General features: G+C 50.6%; 2 protein-coding genes across 6 annotated transcripts in view; one reads left to right on the forward strand and one right to left on the reverse strand.

The window, feature by feature from the left end:
• The window catches only part of MAU2 (MAU2 sister chromatid cohesion factor), a 37,164-nt gene extending 25,238 nt beyond the window's left edge, over positions 1 to 11,926 (reverse strand). For all 5 annotated transcript variants that reach the window (XR_004031987.1, XR_004031986.1, XM_030820339.1 and 2 more), the window contains exon 1: positions 11,602 to 11,926. Coding sequence is in view for 3 of the 5 variants with exons in the window: in XM_030820339.1 (XP_030676199.1) it covers positions 11,602 to 11,877 (276 nt within the window). In the remaining 2 variants the exon portion in view is untranslated. The remainder of the gene's footprint in view (positions 1 to 11,601) is intronic.
• Positions 11,927 to 12,210: 284 nt separating this feature from the next.
• The window catches only part of SUGP1 (SURP and G-patch domain containing 1), a 45,277-nt gene continuing 31,311 nt past the window's right edge, over positions 12,211 to 26,176 (forward strand). The window contains exons 1-3 of the mRNA XM_030820342.1: positions 12,211 to 12,271; positions 16,414 to 16,585; positions 23,702 to 23,805. Coding sequence (XP_030676202.1) covers positions 12,238 to 12,271; positions 16,414 to 16,585; positions 23,702 to 23,805 — 310 coding nt within the window. The 5' untranslated portion in view covers positions 12,211 to 12,237. The remainder of the gene's footprint in view (positions 12,272 to 16,413; positions 16,586 to 23,701; positions 23,806 to 26,176) is intronic.

Here is a 26,176-nt window from a genome sequence, read left to right on the forward strand (position 1 = left end):
GGAGAGAGGGGACTGTGACAGAGGAGCCATACTAGAGCTGGGCTGAGGTATCCTCGAACCCTGAGATTTGGTGGTTCTGATTTGGGCACCATGGGGCTGGCAAGCGGGAGCTCTTCAGACATAGTCCAGGGTGGAGACAGAGAGCACCACCACGCACAAGCAGCAGCCCCAGCCTGGGCGAGCAAGGTGCAAACCTGGCACCTGCAGCTAAGCCTGGCACCTGTGACAAAGCTGGCCCCATTTCTGTCACTGCATCCCAGCAGAGGTAAGCAAGGCGACCAGTCAACAGGTGAATTCCGCTACCTCCCTTTGGGCGGAGAAGCTTTCCTTTCCAGTCTGTGGCCGTGGGATGCTCTCCCTAGAGCTGACGACAGCCCACACGTGCACGTCTGTGGCAGGCAGACTTCAAGAGGACATGTCCAGTCACTTCATGCCTCAAGAATTACACCCCCTTCTACAAAGCTTTGGCCTATGCCACCGAGCTTAGGCCTGTGTGGGTCCAACAATGTCTCCTCATAGCAACAGCTTTTTTTTTTTTTTGAGACACAGTCTCACTGTGTTGTCCAGGCTGGAGTGCAGCAGTACGATCAGAGCTCACTGCAGCCTTGACCTCCTGGGCTCAAGTGATCCTCCTACCTCAGCCTCCTGAGTAGATGGGACTACTGGTGTGCACCACCACGTCTGGCTAATTTTTTTTATTTTTTGTAGAGATGGGGTCTGGCTACGCTGCCCAGACTGGTCTCGAGTTCCTAGGCTTGAGTGATTCTCCTGTCTTGGCCTTCAAAGGTGCTAGGATTACAGGCGTTGGACATCGTGCTTGGCCACCAACAGCTTTGTGTCCCTTCTCCATTTGGGGCCATGATGTGGCTAACATCAATCTATTCAGCACACAGTTGGACTGGACCTCATTTCTCCTGACCCCATGGACATCTCTTGTCCTTTTTTTTTTTTTGAGATGGAGTTTCGCTCTTGTTGCCCAGGCTGGAGTGCAATGGGATGATCTCAGCTTACCGCAACCTCCACTTCGCAGGTTCAAGTGATTCTCCTGCCTTAGCCTCCCGAGTAGCTGGGATTACAGGCATGCGCCACCATGCCTCGCTAATTTTTGTATTTTTAGTAGAGACAGGATTTCTCCATGTTGGTCAGGCTGGTCTCAAACTCCTGACCTCAGGTGATCTGCTCACCTTGGCCTCCCAAAGTGCTGGCATTACAGGCGTGAGCCGCAGCGGCTGGCCAAGACATCTCTTCTTTACAAGCCAGATATGCCTGCTGCTAACGGGCTCGCCTCTCTGCCAGCTCTGTCTGTCCACGGGTGGGCTAGACAGAGAGGATCCCATCTCCCCTGAGGAAAGGGAGGCTCTCAGTGAGCACTGGTGAGCTGGGAAGTAATGTGCCCAAAGGCTCCAAATACAAGCTTTCTCTTGTGGAAGGCCTTGTCCACTAGCGTCAATGGGTGTCAGGAGCGCTGACTGGGAGCCAGAGGATTGGGTTCAAGGCGTGGATCCACTGTGAGTTAGCAACGCTCTAAGGCACTGGAGAAATTACATCCTAGTGCTTTTTAACATCCATTTCCCATGTATCTTTATCGCCCACTTTAAACACATACAAACAGAGGACATTAGATAAAGCCCCTCTTTTTGTGATCGGCCTGGGCAACATAGCGAGACCCTGTCTCTCTCTCTAAAAAAAAAAAAAAAAAAAAAATCAGCCAGGCATGGTGGTGCATGCTGTAATGCCAGTTACTTGGGAGGCTGAGGCGGGAGGATCACTTGAGCCCAGGAGTTTGGGGCTGCAATGAGCTATGATCGTGCTGTTGCACTCCAGCCTGGGCAACAGGGCAAGACCCTGACTCTTAGGAAAAAAAGCCCCATGATGTTTGACCTTAAAGTTATGGCTGCAATGCCTGCAGCAGGCTGACATCCAGTAGGTGCTCGGGAAACATCTGCTGAACGAACGATGGCTTTTATCCACCTGGACAATGAGTAGAATTCATTAGAGGAAAGTGAGGGCTTCTGTGTAAGTGCAAATGGCCACAGAACGGAGGCGTATGCCTTTTAGACACAAAGCCCTAAATGGCATGGGATTTCTCCCTGTCTTTAAATGCCACTGCTTCTTCACTGGGACATCAGTGACACCTGGATTTCTCTGTATGAGGACATACATTCTTGAAGGGCAGGATGGGCCTGGTGTCAGGGTGAGCCAGTCAATTCCCCAGGGCCATCAATCTGACACCTACTAAATGACTTGACTTTTGTATCTTTGTTAGACTTTTTTTTTTTTTTTTTTTTTTGTAGAGACAGGGAAGGTCTTGCTATGCTGTACAGGCTGGTCTTGAACTCCTGGGCTCAAGTGATCGTCCCATCTCAGCCTTCCAAAGCACTGGGATTACAGTTGTGAGCCACCTCACCCAGTCCTCTGTATGACTTTTAGCATACATTTAGAAATCAGAAAAAATATATCCATCTCACAAATAAAGGATGTAGAATGCTTTACCCAAGGTTGCTACCTCATCTACGTGATTATTATTATTATTTTTTAAGACGGAGTCTCGCTCTGTCGCCCAGACTGGAGTGCAGTGGCGCGATCCCAGCTCACTGCAAGCTCCACCTCCCAGGTTCACGCCATTCTCCTGCCTCAGCCTCCTGAGTAGCTGGGACTACAGGCGCCCGCCACCACACCTGGCTAATTTTTTTTGTATTTTCAGTAGAGACGGGGTTTCACCATTTTAGCCAGGATGGTCTTGGTCTCCTGACCTTGTGATCCACCCGCCTCGGCCTCCCAAAGTGCTGGGATTACAGGCGTGAGCCACCGTGCCCAGGTGTTTTTTTGTTTTTTTTTTTTTAACTTTGTAATGCTAAAAAGTAGCTTTTATGTTTCATTCCTTATGATGGCAAAGCAGCCAAAGTGAGAGGCTGCAGGGAGCAGGGCAAGGAGGTGACTGTCTCCATCAGCAGCCCCTGGGGTCACCTTAGGGTTCTCAGGGAAAGCAAGAGAGGGTTGCTACTGGGCCAACAGGTTTCAAGTGGGGTAGAAGGGTCCAGACCAGCACAGCTCTGGTGCCTGGAGGATTCAGTCCAGGGCTGAGTGTTTCAAGGCTTCTTATTCCTTAAAACCAAAGTAACTTTAAAAAAAAAAGTTTTTTTTTGGTAGTAGTTTTTAGACAAGGTCTCCCTCTGTCACCCATGGGGAGTGCAGTGGTCCTCACTGCAACCTCAAACTCCTGGGCTCAAGAGATCCTCCTGGCTCAGTCTCCCAAGTAGCTGGGACTACAGGTGCATCTCACCAGGTCCTACTAATTTTTTTTTTTGAGATGGATTTTTGCTCCTGCTGCCCAGGCTGGAGTGTAATGGCGCGATCTTGGCTCACGGCAACCTCCGGCTCCTGGGTTCAAGCGATTCCCCTGCCTCAGCCTCCCAAGTAGCTGGGATTACAGGCATGCGCCATCACGCCTGGCTAATTTTGTATTTTCAGTAGAGATGGGGTTTCTCTATGTTGGTCAGGCAGGTCTTGAACTCCTGACCTCAGGTGATGCACCCGCCTTGGCCTCCCAAAGTGCTGGGATTACAAGCATGAGCCATGGCGCTCGGCAGGCCCAACTATTGTTTTACTTTTTTGTAGAGATGGGGGTCTCGCTATCTTGTCCAGGCTGATCTCAAACTCCTGGGCTCAGGAGATACTACCGCCTCAGCCTCCCAAAGTGCTGGGATTACAGGCGTGAGCCACCATGCCTGGCCTGTTGTTATTTTGTTTTTATAAGAGACAGGGTTGGCTGGGAGCAGTGGCTCACACCTGTAATCCTGGCACTTTGGGAGGCCAAGACAGGTGGACTGCTTGAGCTCAGGAGTTTGAGACCAACCTAGGCAACATGGCAAAACCCCATCTCTAGAAAATATACAAAAATTAGCTGGGCACGGTGGTGTGTGCCTGTCACATCAGCTACTCCGGAAGCTGAGGCAAAAGAACCACATGAGTACAGGAGGCAGAAGTGGCAGGGAGCTGAGATCGCGCCACTGCACTCCAGCCTGGGTGACAGAGTGAGACTTTATCTCAAAAAAAAAAATAAATAAATAAATAAATAAATAAAAAATAAAAAATACAGGGTTTTTGTCACCCAGGCTGGAATGCGGTGGTGCAATGGCTCACTGTAACCTTGAACTCTCAGGCTCAAGCACTCTTCCTGCTTCAGCCTCCCAAGTAGCTGGGACTATAGGCATGTGTGACTAATTTTTTTTTTGTTGTTGTTGAGACGGAGTCTCGCTCTGTCGCCCAGGCTGGAGTGCAGTGGCACGATCTCGGCTCACTGCAAGCTCCGCGTCTCGGGTTCCCGCCATTCTCCTGCCTCAGCCTCTCCGAGTAGCTGGGACTACAGGCGCCCGCCACAATGCCTGGCTAATTTTTTTGTATTTTTAGTAGAGATGGGGTTTCACCGTGGTCTCGATCTGCTGACCTTGTGATCCGCCCGCCTCGGCCTCCCAAAGTGCTGGGATTACAAGTGTGAGCCACCGCGTCCAGCCATGTGTGGCTAATTTTTTATTTTTATTTTTTTTTAAGAGACAGGGTCCTGCTATGTTGCCCAGGCTGGTCTCAAACTCCTGGGATCAAGTGATCCTCCTGCCTTAGCCTCCCAAAGTGCTAGGATAACAGGCATGAGCCACCATGCCTGGCCCAAAATCATTTTTTTTTAAACTACCCTATTGCTTGCAATACCTCTGGGATGGAAGCACAGCATTTAGCATCTTCCCTGGCCTCTTGCTGCTGTGTGACTGTGGCTAAGCACATTCTCCTGCAGTGGCTGGGTGTCATCACAGGTGAGTCTGAGGTGGGCCTTACCCTGTTAATTTGTTGAAGATCCAGGGAGACCTTGCTCTGTGAAGCACCAATGCAGGGCCTGGCATGTACAAAGTGCCAATGATGCTACAATAACTGGCAATCAGGAAGTAGAAGAACTGGGGTGGGAGAGGAAGGGACCAGCTGGCACAGACCCCCAAGGAAGGGACCAGCTGGCACAGAACTGTGAGGTGATGGTTCCTAAACAGATTTCACATCCTGAAGTCAGAGGTGACTCAGAGTGAGAGGGAAGGAAATAGAAACAAAAACAGGAGGAAGCACAGATCACTTCGTGAAACTGCATAACGGCCAGCTCTGTACAAGTCTCTGCTCCCTGCAGATGGGACATGGAATTTAGCAGGACACTGTTGTGATCCTGAAGAATGAAAGAACTGCTCACGCTGGGCCTGATGAGGAGAGGCTCAGAACCGAGCCCTGTTGGGTCTTAAGAGAAAAGGAAGCATTTAATCACTTGCTGAGAAAGTGAACCATAGATGCTCAGCCTAAACCTGGATGCGGAATTAAGTATCTGACCAGCACAGTCTGGAGCTGCTTTCTAAGTCAGATGAGCAAAACCACCATTAAAAAGCAGCCCTGTTCCAACCACAGAGAAAGCACGCATGGCACTGACACAGAGAAAGCACGCATGGCATACGCAGTCAGAAAACACCACTGTTCAAAGAATGACTGCCTGGATTACAGAAAATAGTAAGTTCTTCCAGAGAGGCGGCATTTAGTCCTGGATGGCTTTCAAATCAGGAAAACCTAAGAATGATAGTGCACTTCCCAGGCCAAGGGATAAAAGGGACTGTGATCAAAAGTAAGAAAGTTAAAGGGGAGGCTGGGCACAGTGGCTCACGCCTGTAATCCCAGCACTTTGGGAGGCCGAGGCGGGCGGATCACGAGGTCAGCAGATCGAGACCACGGTGAAACCCCGTCTCTACTAAAAATACAAAAACTTAGCTGGGCGTGGTGGCGGGCGCCTGTAGTCCCAGCTACTCGGAGAGGCTGAGGCAGGAGAATGGCGTGAACCCAGGAGGCGGAGCTTGCAGTGAGCCGAGATTGCGCCACTGCACTCCAGCCTGGGCGACAGAGCGAGACTCTGCCTCAAAAAAAAAAAAAAAAAAAAAAAAAAAAGAGAATTGTCTTGGCTTAGCCTCCTGAGTAGCTGAGACCAGAGTCATGTGCCACCATGCCTGGTTAATTTTTGTATATATATATATATTTTTCTGGTAGAGACAGGGTTTTGCTATGTTGCCCAGGCTGGTCTTGAAACTCCTGGGCTTAAGCAATCTGCCCACTTTGGCCTCACAAAGTCTTGGGATTGCAGGTGTGAGCCACCACACCTGGCTTGATGGGGACATTTAATGGATGATTCTTTCAAAGTTAGTTGACTTGATGAAACAGATGAGTAAGTATGTTATATATCTTTCTAGACGACTTAAAATGCAGTTGAGGGCCAGGCGTGGTGACACACACCTATAGTCCCAGCTACTCAGGAGGCTGAGGTGGGAGGATCGCTTAAACCCAGAGGGCGGAGGTTACAATGGTTTGAGATTGCGCCATTGCACTCCAGCCTGGGCAACAAAGTGAGACTGTGTCTCAAAAAAAAAAAAAAAAAAAAAATGCAGTTGAGGAGACCATTAGAAACTGACAGAAGCAGATAAAAGAGAAATAACCTTAAATAAAAATGTGATGACCAAGGAGGCTGGGGTCTCTTAGAGAGAAAGCAAAAGACAGTGAAAACAATAGGAAAGCTGGATGTAGCACTGAGTTCAGGGGCCAATAATAGGTTTTACCTAAGCACTATGTTAGAGAAAATTAGTTCAGTCAAGAAGAGCAGAGAGATGCTGGGTGTGGTGGCATGCCTGTAATCTCGGCACTTTGGGAGGCCAAAGAGGGTGGATCACTTCAGGTCACTTTGAGACCAGCCTGGCCAGCATGGTGAAACCCTGTCTCTACCGAAAATCCAAAAAATTAGCTGGCCATGGTGGCTCATGCCTGTAATCCCAGCTACTTCAGAGGCTGAGGCACAAGAATCACTTGAACCTGGGTGGTGGAGGTTGCAGTGAGCTGAGGCTGCACCAACTATACTCTAGCCTGGGTGACAGAGCAAGACTCAGTCTCAAAAAAATAAAAATAAGGCTGGGCGCAGTGGCTCATGCCTGTAATCCCAGCACTTTGGGAGGCTGAGGTGGGCAGATCACCTGAGGTCAGGAGTTCAAGACCAGCCTGACTAACATGATGAAACCTTGCCTCTGCTAAAAATACAAAATTAGCCGGGCATGGTGGCGCATGCCTGTAATCCTAGCTACTCAGGAGGTTGTGGTAAGAGAATCGTTTGAACCCAGGAGGTGGAGTATGCAGTGAGCCAAAATCGCACCACTGCACTCCAGCCTAGGTAATAGGAGTGAAACTCCTTCTCAAAAAAATAAAAAATAAAATGGTGGCTCACACCTGTAATCCCAGCACTTTGGGAAGCCAAGGCAGGTGGATCACCTGACGTCAGGAGTTCGAGGCCAGCCTGACCAACATGGTGAAACCCTGTCTTTACTAAAAATACAAAAATTAGCTAGGTGTGTTGGTGGGCGCCTGTAATCCCAGCTGCTTGGGAGGCTGAGGGAGGAGACTCGCTTGAACCTGGGAGGCAGAGGTTGCAGTGAGCCAAGATTGCGCCACTGCATTCCAGAGCCTGGGCGGCAGAGCAAGACTACATCTCAAAAAATAAATAAATAAAATAAAAGTAACAATAAAAATAAAAAGAACAGCAGAGAGAATGAGCAAGGAGAAAAGTCACAAAATATTGCAAAATACTGTTATACTGGGTTGGCTCTCCGAGAAGATACTGGAATCTCTTCAGCCATTTGCTTTTCACAACTAGAAACCAGCAAACTACCTCTAAGCAGAGAACGTATGATTCTTTATTAAGTAGCTCTGGGGAAGGAAAGAATAAAAGTTGATAGCTCCCTGATTGGGAAAAAATGCACAATTAATAAAGAATGAAGATGAAAGAAAGCACGCTTACGTTGTAACACAAAAAGAATTCACAAACGTTGGTGGAAGGAAAACAGTATAGAAAACATCACTTTAACTAAAAGCTGGAAAAATGTTCAGTTGGGATGCGACTGACAAAAAGAATGGGATTTCCAGGCATAAAGTTGGTGTGAGCTACAGAGGGCATCATGTGGCTCAGTGGAAGACCCTTCAAGATTCAAAGTTCCATTTAACAGATCAAAGGCACTTCACAAGGAGAAGGGTTTAAATTATGGGTCCAAAAGCCAAGCGGTAAAGCGAGCAATTTGCAGCATGACTGCTTCTCCTAGACAGGGCTGAGTGGGCGAAATACGACGGTACACACAGTGACTATTAGCCACTGCCAGAAACAGGCTGAACAGCCCTGGGAGACAAGGGAAGGCAGGTGGTGGGAGTTGTTCATGGAGAGAAAGGAGAGTTTCAGAACCAGCACATCCACTGGAGATGCTGGGCCACCAGACCCCTCCCAGTCAATAAAGTCTGGTGCCTCATTTCATCTCAGCCTCATCATGACCCTGGAGAGACCCTGATACCATCTGCCAGTCTCCGACAGCTTAGGCACTCCTTGCCATCCATCAACCTGACCCCCTGAGTGGTTCTCCAGGCTCCCTGCCCCACCCATTCAGGCCTCTGCTCAAATGTCACTCCCACAAATAGAGACTTTCTCACTACCTCTGCCAAAAATAGCTCCAAGTCAACTCCATCCCTTCTCCCTGGTCCAGTTCTCAAGGTTCTTCCATCACTGCCTAACCTCTTACTATATGCTTATCATTTGTCTTCCTCACGAAAACCTAGGCTTATGTGGGCAGAAACTGTTTTAGCCATTGCTGATCCCCCAGCACCAAAAATAGGGCTTGGCATCCTGCATGAGCTGAACAAATATCTGTTGAATGAATCAAAGAAAAAAAAAAACTTCAAAACAATAATGATGTATCATCTTGGCATGTAACCTGGTTATCACTGAGCTGGAGTTTGAGTCCAGTTTCGTCCATAACTTGTTGTGCAGCCTTGGGCAAATCACTTTACCTCTCTGGGCCCATAATGCCTCCCTTTTGAAACAAGGCAGTTGATCAAGTGAGGACTAAAGTCGCCTTCCACGCTTGGCACAATGGCTCAAGCCTGTAGTTCCAGCACTTTGGGAGGCTGAGGCAGGTGGATGGCTTGAGCTCAGGAGTTCAAGACCTTGTCTTTACAAAAAACACAAAAATTAGCTGGGTGTGGTGGTGCGTACCTGTGGTCCCAACTACTCAGGAGGCTGAGATGGGAGGACTGCTTGAGCCCAGGAGGTCAAGGCTGCAGTGAGCTGAGATCACGCCAGTGCACCCCAGCCTGGGTGATGAAGCGAAACCCTGTCTCAAAATAAATAAATAAATAAATAAATAAATAAATAAACTGGCCAGATGTGGTGACTCACACCTGTAATCCTAGCACTTTGGGAGGACAAGATGGGCGGCTCACTTGAGGTCAGGGGTCCAAAACCAGCCTGACCAAATGGTGAAACCCTGTCTCTACTAAAAATACAAAAATTAGCCAGATGAGGTGGTGCACGCCTGTAATCCCAGCTACTCGGGAGGCTGAGGCAAGAGAATTGCTTGAACCCACGAGACGGAAGTTGCAGTGAGCCAAGACCACGCCACTCACTCCAGCCTGGTGACAGAGCGAGACTCCGTCTCAAAAAAAAAAGAAAAAAAAATTATCTGGGGTTAGGGCAGTGGCTCACGCCTGTAATCTCAGCACTTTGGGAGGCCAAGGGGAGTGGATCACAAGGTCAGGAGTTCAAGACCAGCCTGGCCAATATTGTGAAACCCTGTCTCTACTAAAAATACAAAAATTAGCTGGGTGTGGTGGCACACACCTGTAGTCCCAGCTACTCGGGAGGCTGAGGCAGAAGAATCACTTGAACCCGGGAGACAGAGGTTGCAGTGGGCTGAGATCCTGCCATTGCACTACAGCCCGGGCAACAAGAGTGAAACTCCCTCTCAAAATAAACAAATAAATAAAATAAAGTCTCCTTCCAACTTTTCAGTCTGCGAAACAAAGATTTGATCTATTCCTCAAGGCAACTTGTTAATAGCTGAGGGTGGGCTTGGATTTACCTCAGATTAATGAGTTTTTAAAATCTGAGTTGATTCTTCTCAATAATTCTCTATTCCAGCAGGATAGAGCTGGGTAAAAGGCAAAAGGGAGGCAGGGGTCTGACGGGATCACAGCGCTGCTGTGAGAAAAAAAAACGACTCCACAGCCTGAAATTTTATTGTTTTTTCCTTATTACTATCTTTTTTTTCTGAGACAGGGTTTCACTGTCACTCGGGCTGGGAGTGAAGTGGCGTGATCACTGCTCACTGCGGCCATGACCTCCCTGGGCTTAGCTGATCCTCCCACCTCAGCCTCTGGAGTAGATGGGACTACAGGCCCGCGTCACCATGCCCAGCTAGTTTTTGTATTTTTTGTAGAGACGGGGTCTCACTGTGTTGCCCAGGCTGGTCTCAAACTCCTGGGGTCTAGTGATCTGCCCGCCTCCGCCTCCCAAAATGCTCGGATTACAGGCATAAGCCACTGAGCCTGGCCCTAGAAAGTTTATTAAAGGGGCCAGGCACGGTGGCTCAAGCCTGTAATCCCAGCACTTTGGGAGGCCGAGGTGGGCAGATCACGAGGTCAGGAGATGGAGACCATCCTGGCTAACACGGTGAAACCCTATCTCTACTAAAAAATACAAAAAATTAGGCGGGCGTGGTGGCGGGCACCTGTAGTCTCAGCTACTTGGGAGGCTGAGGCAGGAGAATGGCGTGAACCCGGGAGGCAGAACTTGCAGTGAGCCGAGATCGCACGACTGCACTCTAGCCTGGGGGACAGAGCAAGACTCCGTCTCAAAAAAAAAAAAAAAAGAAAGTTTATTAAAGGGCAGAATGACAGCCACTCTCCCGCATTCTTTGAGGCACCAAGATGACACAAGTCAAGTTGGGTCAGGGAGGGACTCACTCGGAAGAGGATGGACTAATGGATGGTAGAAGTCACCAGTGGATGGAGAAAAAGCAGGAGCTGCGAAATTCCCTAATACTGAAACTGAACAGCGGGGCCTGGCATCCAGAACCCGTTTCTCCTCCTCATAGGCCTCAAATGACCAGCTCCAGACTCTGGGTATCAGCTTCCCTCGTACGACACCAGGCATTATTGATGGGGGCACAAGACCCTCCAGAAACCACGAGTACCAAACTTCCGTGTCCAAGGAGAAGCATGCCCTTCCAGGTTCCTGAGAGACCAGACTTCAGATTCCCGGGGGGAATGCCAGGGGTCTCGCCTCCGCCAACCCCTACCCCAAGTCACTTTAGGTGGAAGCGTTTGGGGCTGATGCTCCCGAAGCTGAACCAGGAGGATCTAGTAGCTTCACGACCCTGTGATGTCCCCATCGCCACCAACAGGTGGGATCCTCCTGAAAACCAGACGATTTGCCGATCCTGTTGCTCCCAAGAACAGGCAACTTTCAGAGTACGGTGACGGGGCTCCTGGAGCCCTGTCACCAGAGACGGGAAATAAGGCGTGGGGGGCGAGGCCTTCGTGTCCCCTCAGAGGCTGGTGGCTTTGGGGTCCGGCAGAGGCGGGCGGGGGGGGTCCTGCGGCTTTGACGGAGGTCGCGCCCCCAGGTCGCCGAGGAGCGGCCCCCGCCCGCCGCGGTCGCGACCCGTCAGCCCAGGTCTTGCAAGGAGCCCGCGACTCCTCCCTCGCGGCCCGGCCCGCGCTCACCGCCTTCTCCAGGTGGCTGCGCGCCTGCTCGCTGTTCTTGGTGTGGTGATAGAGAACGGAGCCCAGCTGCAGGTGTGTACGGGCCTCGATGCGCTGCGGCGGCTTGAAGGGGAACACGGCCTGCAGGCAGTGCACGCACAGGCGGATTTTGGGTGGGCTGGAAGTGCGGAAGTGCTCAGCGAAGCCCAGAAGCGCCAGGTACCACGAGTCAGCCGCCTCGGCCTGCGCAGCCTGGGCCGCCGCCGCCTGGGCCGCTGCCGCCGCCTGAGCCGCCATTTTGGCCTCCACAACAACAAGCCGCCGCCACAGGGAGGCGGAAGCAGGCGCGCGAGACGGGGCCGGGCTCTTCTCGCGTCTTCCGCGAGATCTGCCGCCCAAAGCATCCTGGAACATGTAGTTTGTATTTGGGATGACCGCCGCTCCGGGAAGGTGTAGAAAGGGCAACGCCGTCTGGTTATCGTGACTGGGACTTAGGCATCGCCGATAGGCTGAGGCTTTCGTTTCTGGAGGTGAAAAAAAAACCCAGTCGTTCACGCAGTAATAGGGCGAGTCTGACCGAGGCGGACTACATCTCCCATCAGGCGATGCACACTATAACAGGGCCCCTTAAGTGGCGCCGGAGCATTGTGGGATTGGATGAGTCTCAAGATGGACAACCGGGATGTTGCAGGTAACAGCCCCCGCCTCCCCTCAGGCGCCCGTCTGGGTCGCTGGGGCTAGGTGTCTCCCCTTACTCCTCGGGTCAGTCTTGCTGCAACCCGTGGATCCCTCGCTTCAGCCCCGGGGCAGCCCACCGCGTCGGCTTCTGCACCTCTTGGTTTCTCGAGACCCCAGACCCAGGTTCCTGGCCGCCCCCGCCTGGTTTGCTGAGGACGCACGGATCTCCGTAGAGGCCGCCACCCGGCTCGGCCCTGCGTCCCATTTCCGAAACAACCGCCTTCAGGGCTGCTCCAACCTCCGTTCCCCAATACAGCGGCAACCTTGGGCTGTCCCTGCACCCCTCTTTTCGTAGCAGCTGCCCTCTGGCCTGTGTCCCGCTTTTTGGAAAAGCTGCCTTTCCGAAGTGCTTTGAGGCTCCCTTGACATACTTTCCCGCGTCTTTTGACCCTCACTTTGCTGCAAGCCTTGGCCTTTCTACTTCCCCAGAATAGAATGCATTTGCCCATCAGCAAATACTTAGGGCGTGCTCACTGTGTGCCAGGCACTGTGCTAGGCGCTACGCATGCAGCGGTGACCGAAACAGGGCCCTGCCTTCCTGGAGGTTGCTTTCTACTGGGGCGTCAGTGCATTAATGAGAAAATATTTACAAAGACTTATGTATGAAGTGAGGTGGAGAGTGGAGGCTGCTGATACTGGGTAGTCAGGAAAGACCTTTTCTTTTTTTTTTTTTTTTTTTTTTTTGAGACAAGGTCTCACTTTGTCGCCCAGGCTGTAGTGCAGTCACACAATCACGGCTCACTGGCTCACTGGGTTCAGGTGATCCTCCCACCTCAGCCTCCCAAGTAGCTGGGACCACAGGTGAGCGCCACCACACAGCGAATTTGTGTATTTTTTGTGTTGCCACGTTTCCCATGCAGGTCTGGAACTCCTAGGCTCAAGGGATCCTCCCATCTCAGCCTCTTTTTGTTGTTGTTGTTGTTGTTGTATTGAGACGGAGTCTCGCTCTGTCGCCCAGGCTGGAGCCCTGTGGCGCGATCTTGGCTCACTGCAAGCTCCGCCTCCCGGGTTCACGCTATTCTCCTGCCTCAGCCGCCCGAGTAGCTGGAACTACAGGCGCCTGCCACCGCGCCCGACTAAATTTTTGTATTTTTAGTAGAGACGGAGTTTCACCGTGTTAGCAAGGATGGTCTCGATCTCCTGACCTCGTGATCCGCCCGCCTCGGCCTCCCAAAGTGCTGGGATTACAGGCGTGAGCCACCGCGCCCAGCCCCATCTCAGCCTCTTAAAGTGCTGGGACTACGTAAAGGCGTGAGCCACCACACCTGGCCCGAGGAAAGGCCTTTTTAAGCAGAAGACATTTGAGTTAAGACAATGAATGCCTGCTATGGGAATCCGTGGAGGATGGAGCCTTCCACACAGAGCGGAGCCAGTAAATGCAGAGGCCGTGGTAGGATGGGCTTGTCCTTTTGAAGAATGTCAAGGATGAAGCAGAAGGGAGGGGAACCATCTGGCAGGGCCTTGAAAATGGCCTTTTAGAATTCTTTTTTTCTTTTTGTTGAAGCGGAGTTATGCTCCGTCGCCCAGGCTGGAGTGCAGTGGCGCGATGTCGGCTCATTGCAACCTCTACCTCCCGGGTTCAAGCCATTCTTCTGCCTCAGCCTCTTGAGTAGCTGGGATTACAGGCGCCGGCCACTGCACCTGGCCAGGTTTTTTTTGTATTTTTAGTAGAGGCGAAGTGTCACCATGTTGGCCAGGCTGGTCTTGAACTCCTGACCTCAAGTGATCTGCCTGCTTCAGCCTCCCAAAGTGCTGGGATTACAGGTGTGAGTCACTATGCCCGGCTCAGACTTTTAAAATTTGGATTTTATTCTGAGTCCCATGGGGGAACCTCTGAGGTGTCTTCCCTGTCTCCATGCTATCACTCTAGTCTGAAGATATCGTTTTCTGTTGCTTGGAGCCAGTGAGCCTCCCTGATCTTGTTGCCTGTGGATTCTCCGGCCAGAATGATTACCTAGTAGCCAGGATGAAAATAAAAAGACCCTGTGGATATTGGCCAGGTGTGGTGATCCATGCCTAAAATCTCAGCACTTTGGGAGGCTTAAATTGGAGGCTCCCTTGAGGACAAGAGTTGAAGATTAGCCTGGGCAACATAGCAAGAACCTGTCTCTACAAAAAATGAAAGAAAATAGCTAGGCCTGGTGGAGTGTGCCTGTAGTCTATCCACTCAGGTGGCTGAGGTGAGAGAATCTCTAGAGCCCAGGAGTTTGAGGGTGCAGTGAGCTATGATCATGCAACTGCACTCTGGCCTGGGCAACTCAGCGAGACCCTGTCTCAAACAAACAAACAAAAAGCGGCTGGGCGCAGTGGCTCACGCCTGTAATCCCAGCACTTTGGGAGGCCGAGTTGGGTGGATCACTTGAGGTCAGGAATTCGAGACCAGCCTGGCCAACATGGTGAAGCCCCATCTCTAGTAAAAATACGAAAAAATTAGCCAGGCGTGGGGGCAGATGCCCATAGTCCCAGCTACTCGGGAGGCTGAGGCAGGAGAATCGCTGGAACTCTGGAGGTGGAGGTTGCAGTGAGCCAAGATCGTGCCATTGCACTCCAGCCTGGGGGAAAAGAGCAATACTTCATCTCAAAAAAAAAAAAAAAAACCGGCTGGGTTCGGTGGCTCACGCCTGTAATCCCAGCATTTTGAGAGGCTTAAATGGGAGGCTCCCTTGAGGACAGGAGTTCGAGACCAGCCTGGACAACGTGGCGAAACCCTAACTCTACTAAAAATATAAAAATTAGCCAGGTGTGGTGGCTCACGCCTGTAATCCCAGCTACTCAGGAGGCTGAGGCAGGAGAATCGCTTGAACCTGGGAGGTGGAGGTTGCAGTGAGCCGAGATGATGCCACTGCATTCCATCTTGGCTGACAGAGTAAGAGTCTGCCTCAAAAAAAAAAAAGAAAAATAAAAAGCCAGTGGGGCATGGTGGCTCATGCCTATAAATCCCAGTATTTTGGGAGGCCAAGGTGGAAAGAATATTTGAGACCAGCCTGGGCACTATAGCAAGACCTCATCTCTATGAAAAAATTTAAAAATTAGCCAAGTGAGGTGGTGCATGCCTGTAATCCCGGCTATTCAGGAGGCTGAGGTGGGAGGATCGCTTGAGCTGGGGTGGCGGAGGCTGCAGTGAGCTGAGATCACACCACTGCACTCCAGCCTGGGAAACAGAGCCAGACCCTGTCTCAAAAAAAAAAAGACCCAATGGATCTTGTCATTCTTCATCTTAGTGCTTCTCCATCACTCCCCAAAGCCCTTATAATAAAGCACAGATGCTCTGACATGCCCCACCTCTGCCTGTCCCTGGAGCAGGCCCCTCTGACCATGCTGGGCACTTGCTGCTTCTTGGATGTACCAGGCTTCTTCCTGCCTTGAGCTTTCACATCCGCTCCTTCCTCTGCCCAGATCATCTCCCGTTTGGCTTTTCATGACACTGGCTTCTTATTTGATTTTTCTGGTTTAAATGTCTCCTCTAGTGTTTATTTTCTGGCTGCCCTACCTGTATATGTACTCTCCTGTTACTATTTTTCACCCTTTTTGGGTTTTCAGCAGAGCTCTTAACCACATTGTGCACTTTTTTTTTTTTGAGACAGAGTCTTGCTCTGTTGCCAGGCTGGAGTGCAGTGGCACCCTGGTACAAGCAATTCTCCTGCCTCGGCCTCCCTAGTAGCTGGGGTTACAGGCACATGCCACCGTGCCCAGCTAATTTTTGTATTTTTAGTAGAGATGGGGTTTCACCATGTTGGCCAGGCTGGTCTCAATCTCATGACCTCAGGTGATCTGCCTGCCCCTGCCTCCCAAAGTGCTGGGATTGCAGGCACAAGCCTCCACATTGGCCCAAAAGTTACTTTTTTATTATGGGTCTATTGTTTTCCCAGCCCGAAGCGAGTCCCACATGGGCAGAGACCTGCGCTGTCTTGCATAGCACCTAGTAAGTACAGGGTATAGTATGCAGCAGGCACTCTGTAAGTGTTGGATGCTGAATAAATGAACTAATAGACATATAAATTAATCTGAACAGCAGTTGCTCTCTGGCCTGTCACAGCTTCTTGGGGTGTTTGTGGAATGAAGGTGATTTCTGACATACTCCTTTTCCCTCCCCAGGAAAGGCTAACCGGTGGTTTGGGGTTGCTCCCCCTAAATCTGGAAAAATGAACATGAACATCCTTCACCAGGAAGAGCTCATCGCTCAGAAGAAACGGGAAATTGAAGCCAAAATGGAACAGAAAGCCAAGCAGAATCAGGTGGCCAGCCCTCAGCCCCCACATCCTGGCGAGTAAGTGCCTGCTGGGGCCTGGATGGGGCCTGGATGGGAGTCTTTGAGGATCACCAGCACAGGGTTTGGCTTGTGAAGGCAGTCAGCATGTGCTTGCACCCAGCCATAGCCTGATGATCCAAGGAATGACCCAGATGCCCTTGGGAGGCTCACTGTGGCAAGAGAGAAATGAGGGGTATGTGGGAACCCAGAGGACAGCCTGCCAACTCATCCACTCAGCAGTTATTTACTGCCAGACAGCTGTGGTGCAGAGGGAAGGGGTATAACAGTAAAAATCTCTGCCTTGAGTCCAGGTGTGCTGCCTCACACCTGTAATCTCAGCACTTTGGGAGGCTGAGGCAGAGGATCACTAGAGGCCGGGAGTTTGAGACCAGCTTTGCCAACATAGTGAAACCCCATCTCTACTAAAAAATACAAAAAATTAGCTGGGCATTGTGGCACGTGCCTGCAGTCCCAGCTGTTCAGGAGGCTGAGGCACGAGAATCTCTGGGATCTGGGAGGCAAAGGTTGCAGTGAGTTGAGATCGTGCCACTGTACACCACCTTGGGCCATAGAGTGAGACTCTGTCCCAAAAAAAAAAAAAAAAAAAAAACACCTCTGCTCTTATGGGGTCACAAACTACTAGCAAAGGGATGCAGGTGCCGCCTCAGAGCTCCTGGAAGATAACACGAGGCAGTGTGTTCCCAGGCCCCATGGCCACAGTAAGGCCACAGAAAAGCTTTGCATCCTGAAAGCCCAGATGGAACCGGCCCACTGAGGAAGCAGAGAAAGGCCTGCCCAGCAGAGGGCAGGAAGGGGAGAGAGCCCATATGTGGAGGGCCAGCCTAAGCTGCTGTACCAAAGGGGCTGTCCTTTAGTGAGTGGCAGGTGGATGACAGCTTAGCAAGGGTTTCCACTTGCCTGTCCTGAGAAACACTGAGGGCACCAAGGGTTTTGATCAAGGGGTGATGTTGTGATGAGGGTGACCAGATCCAAGCTTTTCAGGCTGAAGGTTGATAATCTGAGAGGCAGGCCCCTTCGTCTGGGGTCTGGAGTGTAGAGTGTGTTAACCTTCCCCAAGGCCTTGTCCCAGCTCCAGCTTTTCCTTTTTTTTTTTTTTCTTTGAGACTGGGTTTTGCTCTGTCACCCAGGCCGGAGTGCAGTGGTGGGATCATGGCTCACTAAAGCCTTGAGCTCTTGGGCTTTAGCAGTTCTCCTGCCTCAGCCTCCCAAGTAGCTGGGACCACAGGCATGTGCCACCATGCCTGGCTAATTTTTTTCTATTTTTAGTAGAGATGAGGTCTTGTTATGTTGCCCAGGTTGGTCCCAAATTGCTAGACTCAAGTGATCCTCCCACCTTGGCCTCCCAAAGGGATTACAGGTGTGAGCCACTGCACCCAGCAGCTCTTGCCTTTTCTTTTTTCTTTTTCTTTTTTTTTTTGAGACGGAGTCTCGCTCTGTCGCCCAGGCTGGAGTGCAGTGGCGCAGTCTCGGCTCACTGCAAGCTCCGCCTCCCAGGTTCACGCCATTCTCCTGCCTCAGCCTCTCCGTGTAGCTGGGACCACAGGCGCCCGCCACCACGCCCGGCTAATTTTTTGTATTCTTAGTAGAGACGGGGTTTCACCGTGGTCTCGATCTCCTGACCTCGTGATCCGCCCGCCTTGGCCTCCCAAAGTGCTGGGATTACAAGCGTGAGCCACTGCACCCGGCCCTTCTTTTTCTTTTTCTTTTTTTGTTGCCCAGGCTAGAGTGCAGTGGCGCGATCTCAGCTCACCACAACCTCTGCCTCCCAGGTTCAAACGATTCTCCTGCCTCAGCCTCCCAAGTAGCTGGGATTACAGGCATGCGCCACCACGCCTAGTCAATTTTGTATTTTTAGTAGAGACAGGGTTTCTCCTTGTTCATCAGGCCGGTCTCAAACTCCTGACCTCAGGTGATCCGCCCCTCTTGGTCTCCCAAAGTGCTGGGATTACAGGTGTGAGCCACTGCACTCGGCCAAGAACCAGCATTTTTATCTCCCAGCATTTGTTACCAGTGATTTTCAGGTGGGAGCCGTTCGCTGTACTCTGCAGCCCGAATGTGATTTCTTGTCTTTCCTTGTCCCTACCTCTTACTGATCCCTCCTGAGTGAAGTGCTCAGGATGTGAGTATGGGGGCAGGCCCGGGAACTGAGGGGTGCCGAGAATGTCCTGGTTGTTTGTGTCAACATTGAACCTTCTCTTTCATATCAAATTACTTCTACTCCTTCTTTTTTAAAACTTTAAAGGTAATTCGTGTACATGGTAGGAAATCCAGGAAGTAGAAGAGAGGTAAACAAAAAACCAAAGTCACTCATAACTCTGCAACTCAGAGACAAGCACTGGTTGAGTGTTGAGGTGTTTTTCTATTTTATTTAATTAATTAAGTTATTTATTTATTTATTTTTGAGACAAGTCTTGCTCTGTCACACAGGCTGGAGTGTAGTGGTGCCATCTGGGCTCACTACAACCTCTGCCTGTTGGGTTCAAGCAATTCTCCTGCTCAGCCTCTCGAGTAGCTGAGATTACCAGTGTGCACCACCATGCCCGGCTATTTATTTATTTATTTATTTAATTTTTTGAGACAGAGTCTCACTCAGCCGCCCAGGCTGGAGTGCAGTGGTGTGATCTCGGCTCACTGCAACCTCCGCCTCTTGGGCTCAAGCGATTCTCCTGCTCAGCCTCCCGAGTAGCTGGGATTACAGGAACCCACCATCGTGCCCGGCTAATTTTTGTATTTTAGTAGAGATGGGGTTTCACCATGTTGGCCAGGCTGGTCTTGAACTCCTGGCCTCAGGTTGATCCTCCCACCTCGGCCTCCCAAAGTGCTAGGATTACAGGCATAAGCCTCTGAGCCCGGCCATTTTTTTGTATTTTAGTAGAGACGGGGTTTCACTATGTTGACCAGACTGGTCTTGAACTCCTGGCCACAGGTGATCTACCTGCCTCTGCCTCCCAAAGTGCTGAGATTACAGCCTTGAGCCACCGCGCTGGGCCTGTTTTATTTCAGAGGCAGGATCTCACTCTGTCACCCAGGCTGCAGTGCGGTGGCACTATCATAGCTCACTGCAGCCTGGAATTCCTAGACTCAAGCTGTCCTCCCACCTCAGCCCCTTGAGTAGCTGGGACTACAGATGTCCACTGCCATGCCCAGCTAATTTTTAAATTTTGTGTAGAGATGGGGTCTCACTATGTTGCCCAGGCTGGTTTCAAACTTCTGGGTCCAAGTGATCCTCCTACCTTGGTCTCCCAAAGCATTAGGATTACAGGTGTGAGCCACTGCTCCTGGCCCGATGTGTTTGTCTGACAGTTTTTTTTTTTATATTTGAGATGAAGTCTAACTCTGTTGTCCAGGCTAGAGTGCAATGGCGTGATCTTGGCCTATGGCAACATTCGCTTCCTGGGTTCAAGTGATTATCCTGTCTCAGCCTTCCAAGTGACTGGGATTACAGGTGCCCACTACCACGCCCGGCTAATTTTTTGTATTTTCAGTAGAGACGGGGGTTTCATCATGTTGGCCAGGCTGGTCTTGAACTCCTGACCTCAGGTGATCCACCTGCTTTGGCCTACCGAAGTGCTGGGATTACAGGTGTGAGGTACCACGCCCGGCCTTTGTAACAATTTTTTTTTTTTTTTTTTTTTTTTTGAGAAGGAGTCTCACTGTCACCCAGGCTGGAGTGCAGTGGTGCGATCTTGGCTCACTGCAACCTCTGCCTCCTGGGTTGACGCCATTCTCCTGCCTCAGCCTCCTGAGTAGCTGGGACTACAGGCGCCCGCCACCACACCCGGCTAATTTTTTTTTGTATTTTTTAGTAGAGACGGCGTTTCACCATGTTAGCCAGGATGGTCTTGATCTCCTGACTTCGTGATCTGCCCGCCTTGGCCTCCCAAAGTGCTGGGATTACAGGCATGAGCCACTGCGCCCGGCCTTTTTTTTTTTTTTTGAGACGGAGTCTTGCTCTGTTGCCCAGGCTGGAGTGCAGTGGCGCGATCTCAGCTCACTGCAAGCTCTGCCTCCCAGGCTCATGCCATTCTCCTGCCTCAGCCTCCCGAGTAGCTGGGACTACAGGTGCCCACCACCACACCCCGCTAATTTTTTTGTATTTTTAGTAGAGATGGGGTTTCACCGTGTTAGCCAGGATGGTCTCGATTTCCTGACCTCGTGATCCGCCCACCTCGGCCTCCCAAAGTGCTGGGATTACAGGCGTGAGCCACTGCGCCCGGCCAACAATTTTTAATTCAAATGTATTTTGATGTAAGTAGAACCACACTATAGATGCTGTTTTATATCCTGCCCTTTTGTTTTTCCTTTATTTATTTATTTTGAGACGGAGTCTCGCCCTGTCGCCCAGGCTGGAGTGCAGTGGCGTGATCTAGGCTCACTGCAGGCTCTGCCTCCTGGGTTCACACCGTTCTCCTGCCTCAGCCTCCTGAGTAGCTGGGACTACAGGCACCCCCCACCACGCCCGGCTAATTTTTTTTTTAATTTTTAGTAGAAACGGGGTTTCACTGTGTTAAGGATGGTCTCGATCTCCTGACCTCGTGATCCACCCGCCTCGGCCTCCCAAAGTGCAGGGATTACAGGCGTGAGCCACCGCGCCCGGCCTTGCTTTTCCTTTAACATTGTATTTGATTGCTTGTCTAAAATTTCAACTTTTCAGGGCTGCCCCATCTTCACTGTGGATGGCCCATAATTTATTTAACCAGTGCCCCTTGTTGATGTATTTAGGTTATTTTAGTTCTGATGAACTAAAAATTATTCCTTTTTCCTATTTAAAGGAAAAAGGCTAGCCCTGTGGACTCCATGAGCCTTTAGCACCATTGGGTACATCCATATGGTGGAACGTCATGCGGATTTAAAAAGCAGTGTATGTGAGGAATTTGAGATTGGAGCAGGATGGTGTGCTATAGTAGGAAATGGAAGAAGTAGAGTGTGTGCTGTGATCACAGCCTTATTTCCTCTGACTTCTAATTTAGAGAGCAAAATAAAGATATATACCAGTGTTAATAGTGGCTGTTGCAAAGTAGGGAGACATTGTTGGGTTTTCTCATTCCTTTCTGTTTCAGTTTTTCTTTTCTTTTTATTTTTTTTTTAAATGATCTTACTCTGTCACCCAGGCTAAAGTGCAGTGGCATGATTGCGGCCCACTTCTGCCTTGACCTCCTGGGCTCCGGTGATCCTCTGGAATGCTGGGATTACAGGCACACGCCACCACACCCAGCTAATTTTTTGTTCTGTTCGTAGAGATGGGATTTTCTCCATATTGCCTAGGCTTATTTCAGTTTTTCTACATTTCCATTTGTTCCATAATGAGCCTCTATTCCTTTTTTTTTTTTTTTTTTAAAGAAACATGATCTCACCCTGTTGCCCAGGCCGAAGTGCAGTGGCATAATCATATGTCACCGCAGCCTCAAACTCCTGGGCTCAAGTGATTCTCCTACCTCAGTCTCCCAAGTAGCTGGGATTACAGGGATGAGCCACCATGCTTAGCCAAAGCCTGTGTTTCTTTACCCATGTGGGCCTGCAGCTCAGAGCTGGGGTCTGCAAGCATTTCTTTGGGCATCATACATTTCTTTTTTTTTTTTGAGACAGAGTCTCGCTCTGTCGCCCAGGCTGGAGTGCAGTGGCGCAATCTCGGCTCACTGCAAGCTCTGCCTCCCAGGTTCATGCCATTCTCCTGCCTCAGCCTCCTGAGTAGCTGGGACTACAGGCGCCTGCTACCATGCCCGGCTAATTTTTTGTATTTTTAGTAGAGACGGGGTTTCACTGTGTTAGCCAGGATGGTCTCAATCTCCTGACCTCATGATCCGCCCACCTCGGCCTCCCAAAGTGCTGGGATTACAGGCATGAGCCACCACGTCCGGCCTGGGCATCAGACATTTCTAAGAAAACAGCCAAAGCAATCTTGCTGGAAGAATCATAGGGCATTTTATATTTTATCTTCACGCTCTCCCCCTTTTTTTTTTTTTTTTTGCAAAGTATATGTTTTACTGTTTAAAAAATATGTTTTAACAAGTTAACACAAAGGCAGACCCAGGGGCCTAAATATATTTAAATCACAGTTGGGCACAGCTGATATACTGCTGTCAGAGCTGCCCTTCATGCCTGTCAAAAAAATGGCATTGGCCAGGAACAGTGTCACATGCCTTTAGTCCTAGCGACGTGGGAGGCTTAGGTGGGACCATTGCTTGAGGACAGGAGTTCAAGACTAGCCTGGGCAACATAGTGAGATCTTACCTCTACCAAAAAAAAAAAAAATTAAAAAATTAGCCAGGCAGGGTGGCACATGCCTGTAGTCCCTGTTATCACACCATTGCACTCTGCACTTTAGCCAGGGCAGCAGAGCAAGACCCTGTCTCTTAAAAATAAATAAATAGGTCAGGCGTGGTGGCTCACACCTGTAATCCCAGCACTTTGGGAGGACGAGGTGGGAGGATGGCTTGAGGTTAGAAGTTTGAGACCAGCCCAGCCAACATAGCAAAACCCCGTCTCTACTAAAAATACAAAAATTAGCCAGATGTGGTGGCACATGCTTGTAGTCCTAGCTGCTCAGGAGGCTGAGGCATGACAATCTCTTGAGCCTGGGTGGAGGAGGTTGCAGTGAGCCAAGATTGCCCCACTGCACTCCAGCCTGGGCGACAGAGTGAAACTCCGTTTCGTATAAATAGATAGAGAGACAGAGAGAGAGAGAGACATGTAGGCCCTGCCTTGGAGAACTCTAAGGTCTAGCAGGAGGACAGACATGAGTCAGTAACAACCCAGATAATTAACTAGCAAGGGAGGACAGGTGCTGTGCAGAGAGAGCAGGAGCCATCTTGTTGGAGAGCCATTTGGACCTGGAGGGTTAATATTCAGGCAGAGATAATACATGGAGTATTGCTTTTATCAGAACAAGATTGTTCCCAGCTTACCATACTGAAGCCTGCTGTGCGCACTTCGCAGTAGTCTCCCGAAATCTCTGGGGGCCAGTTTGGGGTCCCAGTAGGTGAGAGTGCTGGGGTGAGTTAGGGGCCGTGATGAGCAAGGTGATGGCCTCGTCGTCATCCTCATCCTCGTCCTCTGGTGCCCTCACTGCTTCTCTAGCCACCTCACCCTCTCTGTCCTCTGTGTTGGTTCTAGAATCACAAATGCACACAACTCTTCCTGCGTTTCCAACAAGTTTGCCAACGATGGTAGCTTCTTGCAGCAGTTTCTGAAGTTGCAGAAGGCACAGACCAGCACAGGTGAGTGTAGGCCTCCCCTTTCCTGGTGCTGTCCTTGCATCTCCCCCTGGGGTTGCTGGGCACGTGGGAAGTGACGGGTCCCACCTCAGACTCCTTCTGCTCACCCGTAATCATAGATCGCCCTCATTCCACCTATGCATGCACCAAAGGCATAAATAAATAAATAATACATAAATAATTTTTTTTTTTTGAGACGGAGTCTCGATCTGCCGCCCAAGCTGGAGTGCAGTGGTGCGATCTCGGCTCACTGCAACCTCCGCCTCCCGGGTTCACGCCATTCTCCTGCCTCAGCCTCCTGAGTACCTGGGACTACAGATGCCCGCCACCACACCCAGCTAATTTTTAAAATATTTTTAGTAGAGACGGGGCTTCACTGTGTTAGCCAGGATGGTCTTGATCTCCCGACCTTGTGATTTGCCCGCCTCAGCCTCCCAAAGTGCTGGGATTACAAGCATGAGCCACTGCGCCCGGCCTTTTGTATCTTTTTAGTAGGGATGGGGTTTCACTGTGTTACGAGAATGATCTTCTGACCTCGTGATCTGCCCGCCCATCCAAAGTGCTGGGGTAATAGGTGTGAGCCACTCCGCCCAGCCAGTAATTTTTGTTTTTTTGAGACAGGGCCTCACTCTTGCTCAGGCTAGAATGCAGTAGTGCAATCATAGCGCACTGCAGCCTCAACCTCTGGGTCTCAAGCAAATCTTCCACCTCAGCCTCCCTGTAGCTGGGGCTACAGCGGCATGCCACCACACCTGGCTAATTTTTGTATTTTTTGTAGAGTTGTGATTTCGCTATGTTGGTCACGCTGGTCTTGGACTCCTAAGCTCAAGCAATCCACCTGTCTCAGCCTCCCAAAGTGTTGAGATTACAGGCGGGAGCCACTGTACCCAGCCCAAGTAATAAATATGTAAATTAATACCAAGGGGGCAGGCTAGGCGCAGTGGCTCACACCTGTAATCCCAGCACTTTGGGAGGCCAAGACAGGTGGATCACCTGAGGTCAGGAGTTCAAGATCAGCCTGACTAACATGGTGAAACCCTGTATCTACTAAAAATACAAAAATTAGCCGGGCGTGGTGGCAGGCGCCTGTAATCCCAGCTACTCGGGAGGCTGAGGCAGGAGAATCGGTTGAACCCAGGAGGTGGAGGTTGCGGTGAGCCGAGATCGTGCCATTGCACTCCAGCCTGGCTCGTCTCAAAAAAAAAAAAAATTACCAAGGGAGCAAATGTATACCCTGCACTCAATGTGCTTACTCTGTAGGAGCAGAGACAGATAGGTCAGATTTCAGTCTGAGGCAGGTGGAGCCATGATGAAGCCCTCCTCACACTTGTGGGACCACTTTGGGAGATGGGAGGCATTCCCAAGCTGGGTCAGCTTGAACCCACCTGCAGGGGTGAGCAGGTCTTCTGCAGACAGGGTTTTCAGGCATACCGGGCCGGCCTGAGACACCTGAGCTGCATCAGACAACAGCACGTTCTGGGGCCTGCTGCAGCTGAGGTGCTGGGTGGGCAGGCAGCTGGGGGCACCCAACAATGACCACCGGGGCACTGGTGTTCATTGGGTACCACCCCATGTGCCAGGGAATGTGGACTCAGTGCCTGCCATGTCCCTTGCTCCGTGCAGGCAGACCATGCCTGTGCTATCACTGAATCCTCTGGAGGGACACCTCTCTCTACCTCTGTTTCCCTTTGGTAGACGTCTGATAACACACTTCGTATTCTCTTCACTCAGAAATAGATGTCAGCCGGGTGTGGTGGCTCATGCCTGTAATCCCAGCACTTTGGGAGGCTGAAGGGGACAGGATCGCTTGAGCCCGGGAATTCAAGACCAGCTTGGGCAACATGGCTAAATCTCCTCTCTACAAAAAAAATACAAATAATTAGCCAGGCATGGTGGTGCATGCCTTTAGCCCCAGCTAATGGGGAGGCTAAGATGGGTGGATCACTTTTGGGCCTGGGAGGTAGCAATGAGTCGAGATTGCGTCACTGTACTCTAGCCTGGGCAACAGAGCAAGACTCCATCTCAAAAAAGAAAACAAAAAAATTCATAGATGTAACATTTTGCCTTTGATACTTCTGATCTTTTTTAATCATGAAAAATACTCACTGGGCACAGTGGCTCACGCCTGTAATTCCAGCACTTTGGGAGGCCGAGGCGGGTGGATCTCCTGAACTTAGGAGTTCGAGACCAGCCTGGCCAACGTGGTAAAACGCCGTCTCTTCTAAAAATACAAAAATCAGCCGGGCTTGGTGGCACACCCCTGTAATCCCAGCTACTTGGGAGGCTGAGGTGGGAGAATTGCATGAACCTGGGAGGCAACTAGCTCGCCTCACGTGAGCCGAGCTCACGCCACTGCACTCCAGCCTGGGCAACA

This window comes from Nomascus leucogenys, chromosome 10 (genome assembly GCF_006542625.1).
Source record: "Nomascus leucogenys isolate Asia chromosome 10, Asia_NLE_v1, whole genome shotgun sequence".
In the NCBI taxonomy this organism is placed as follows: domain Eukaryota; kingdom Metazoa; phylum Chordata; class Mammalia; order Primates; family Hylobatidae; genus Nomascus; species Nomascus leucogenys.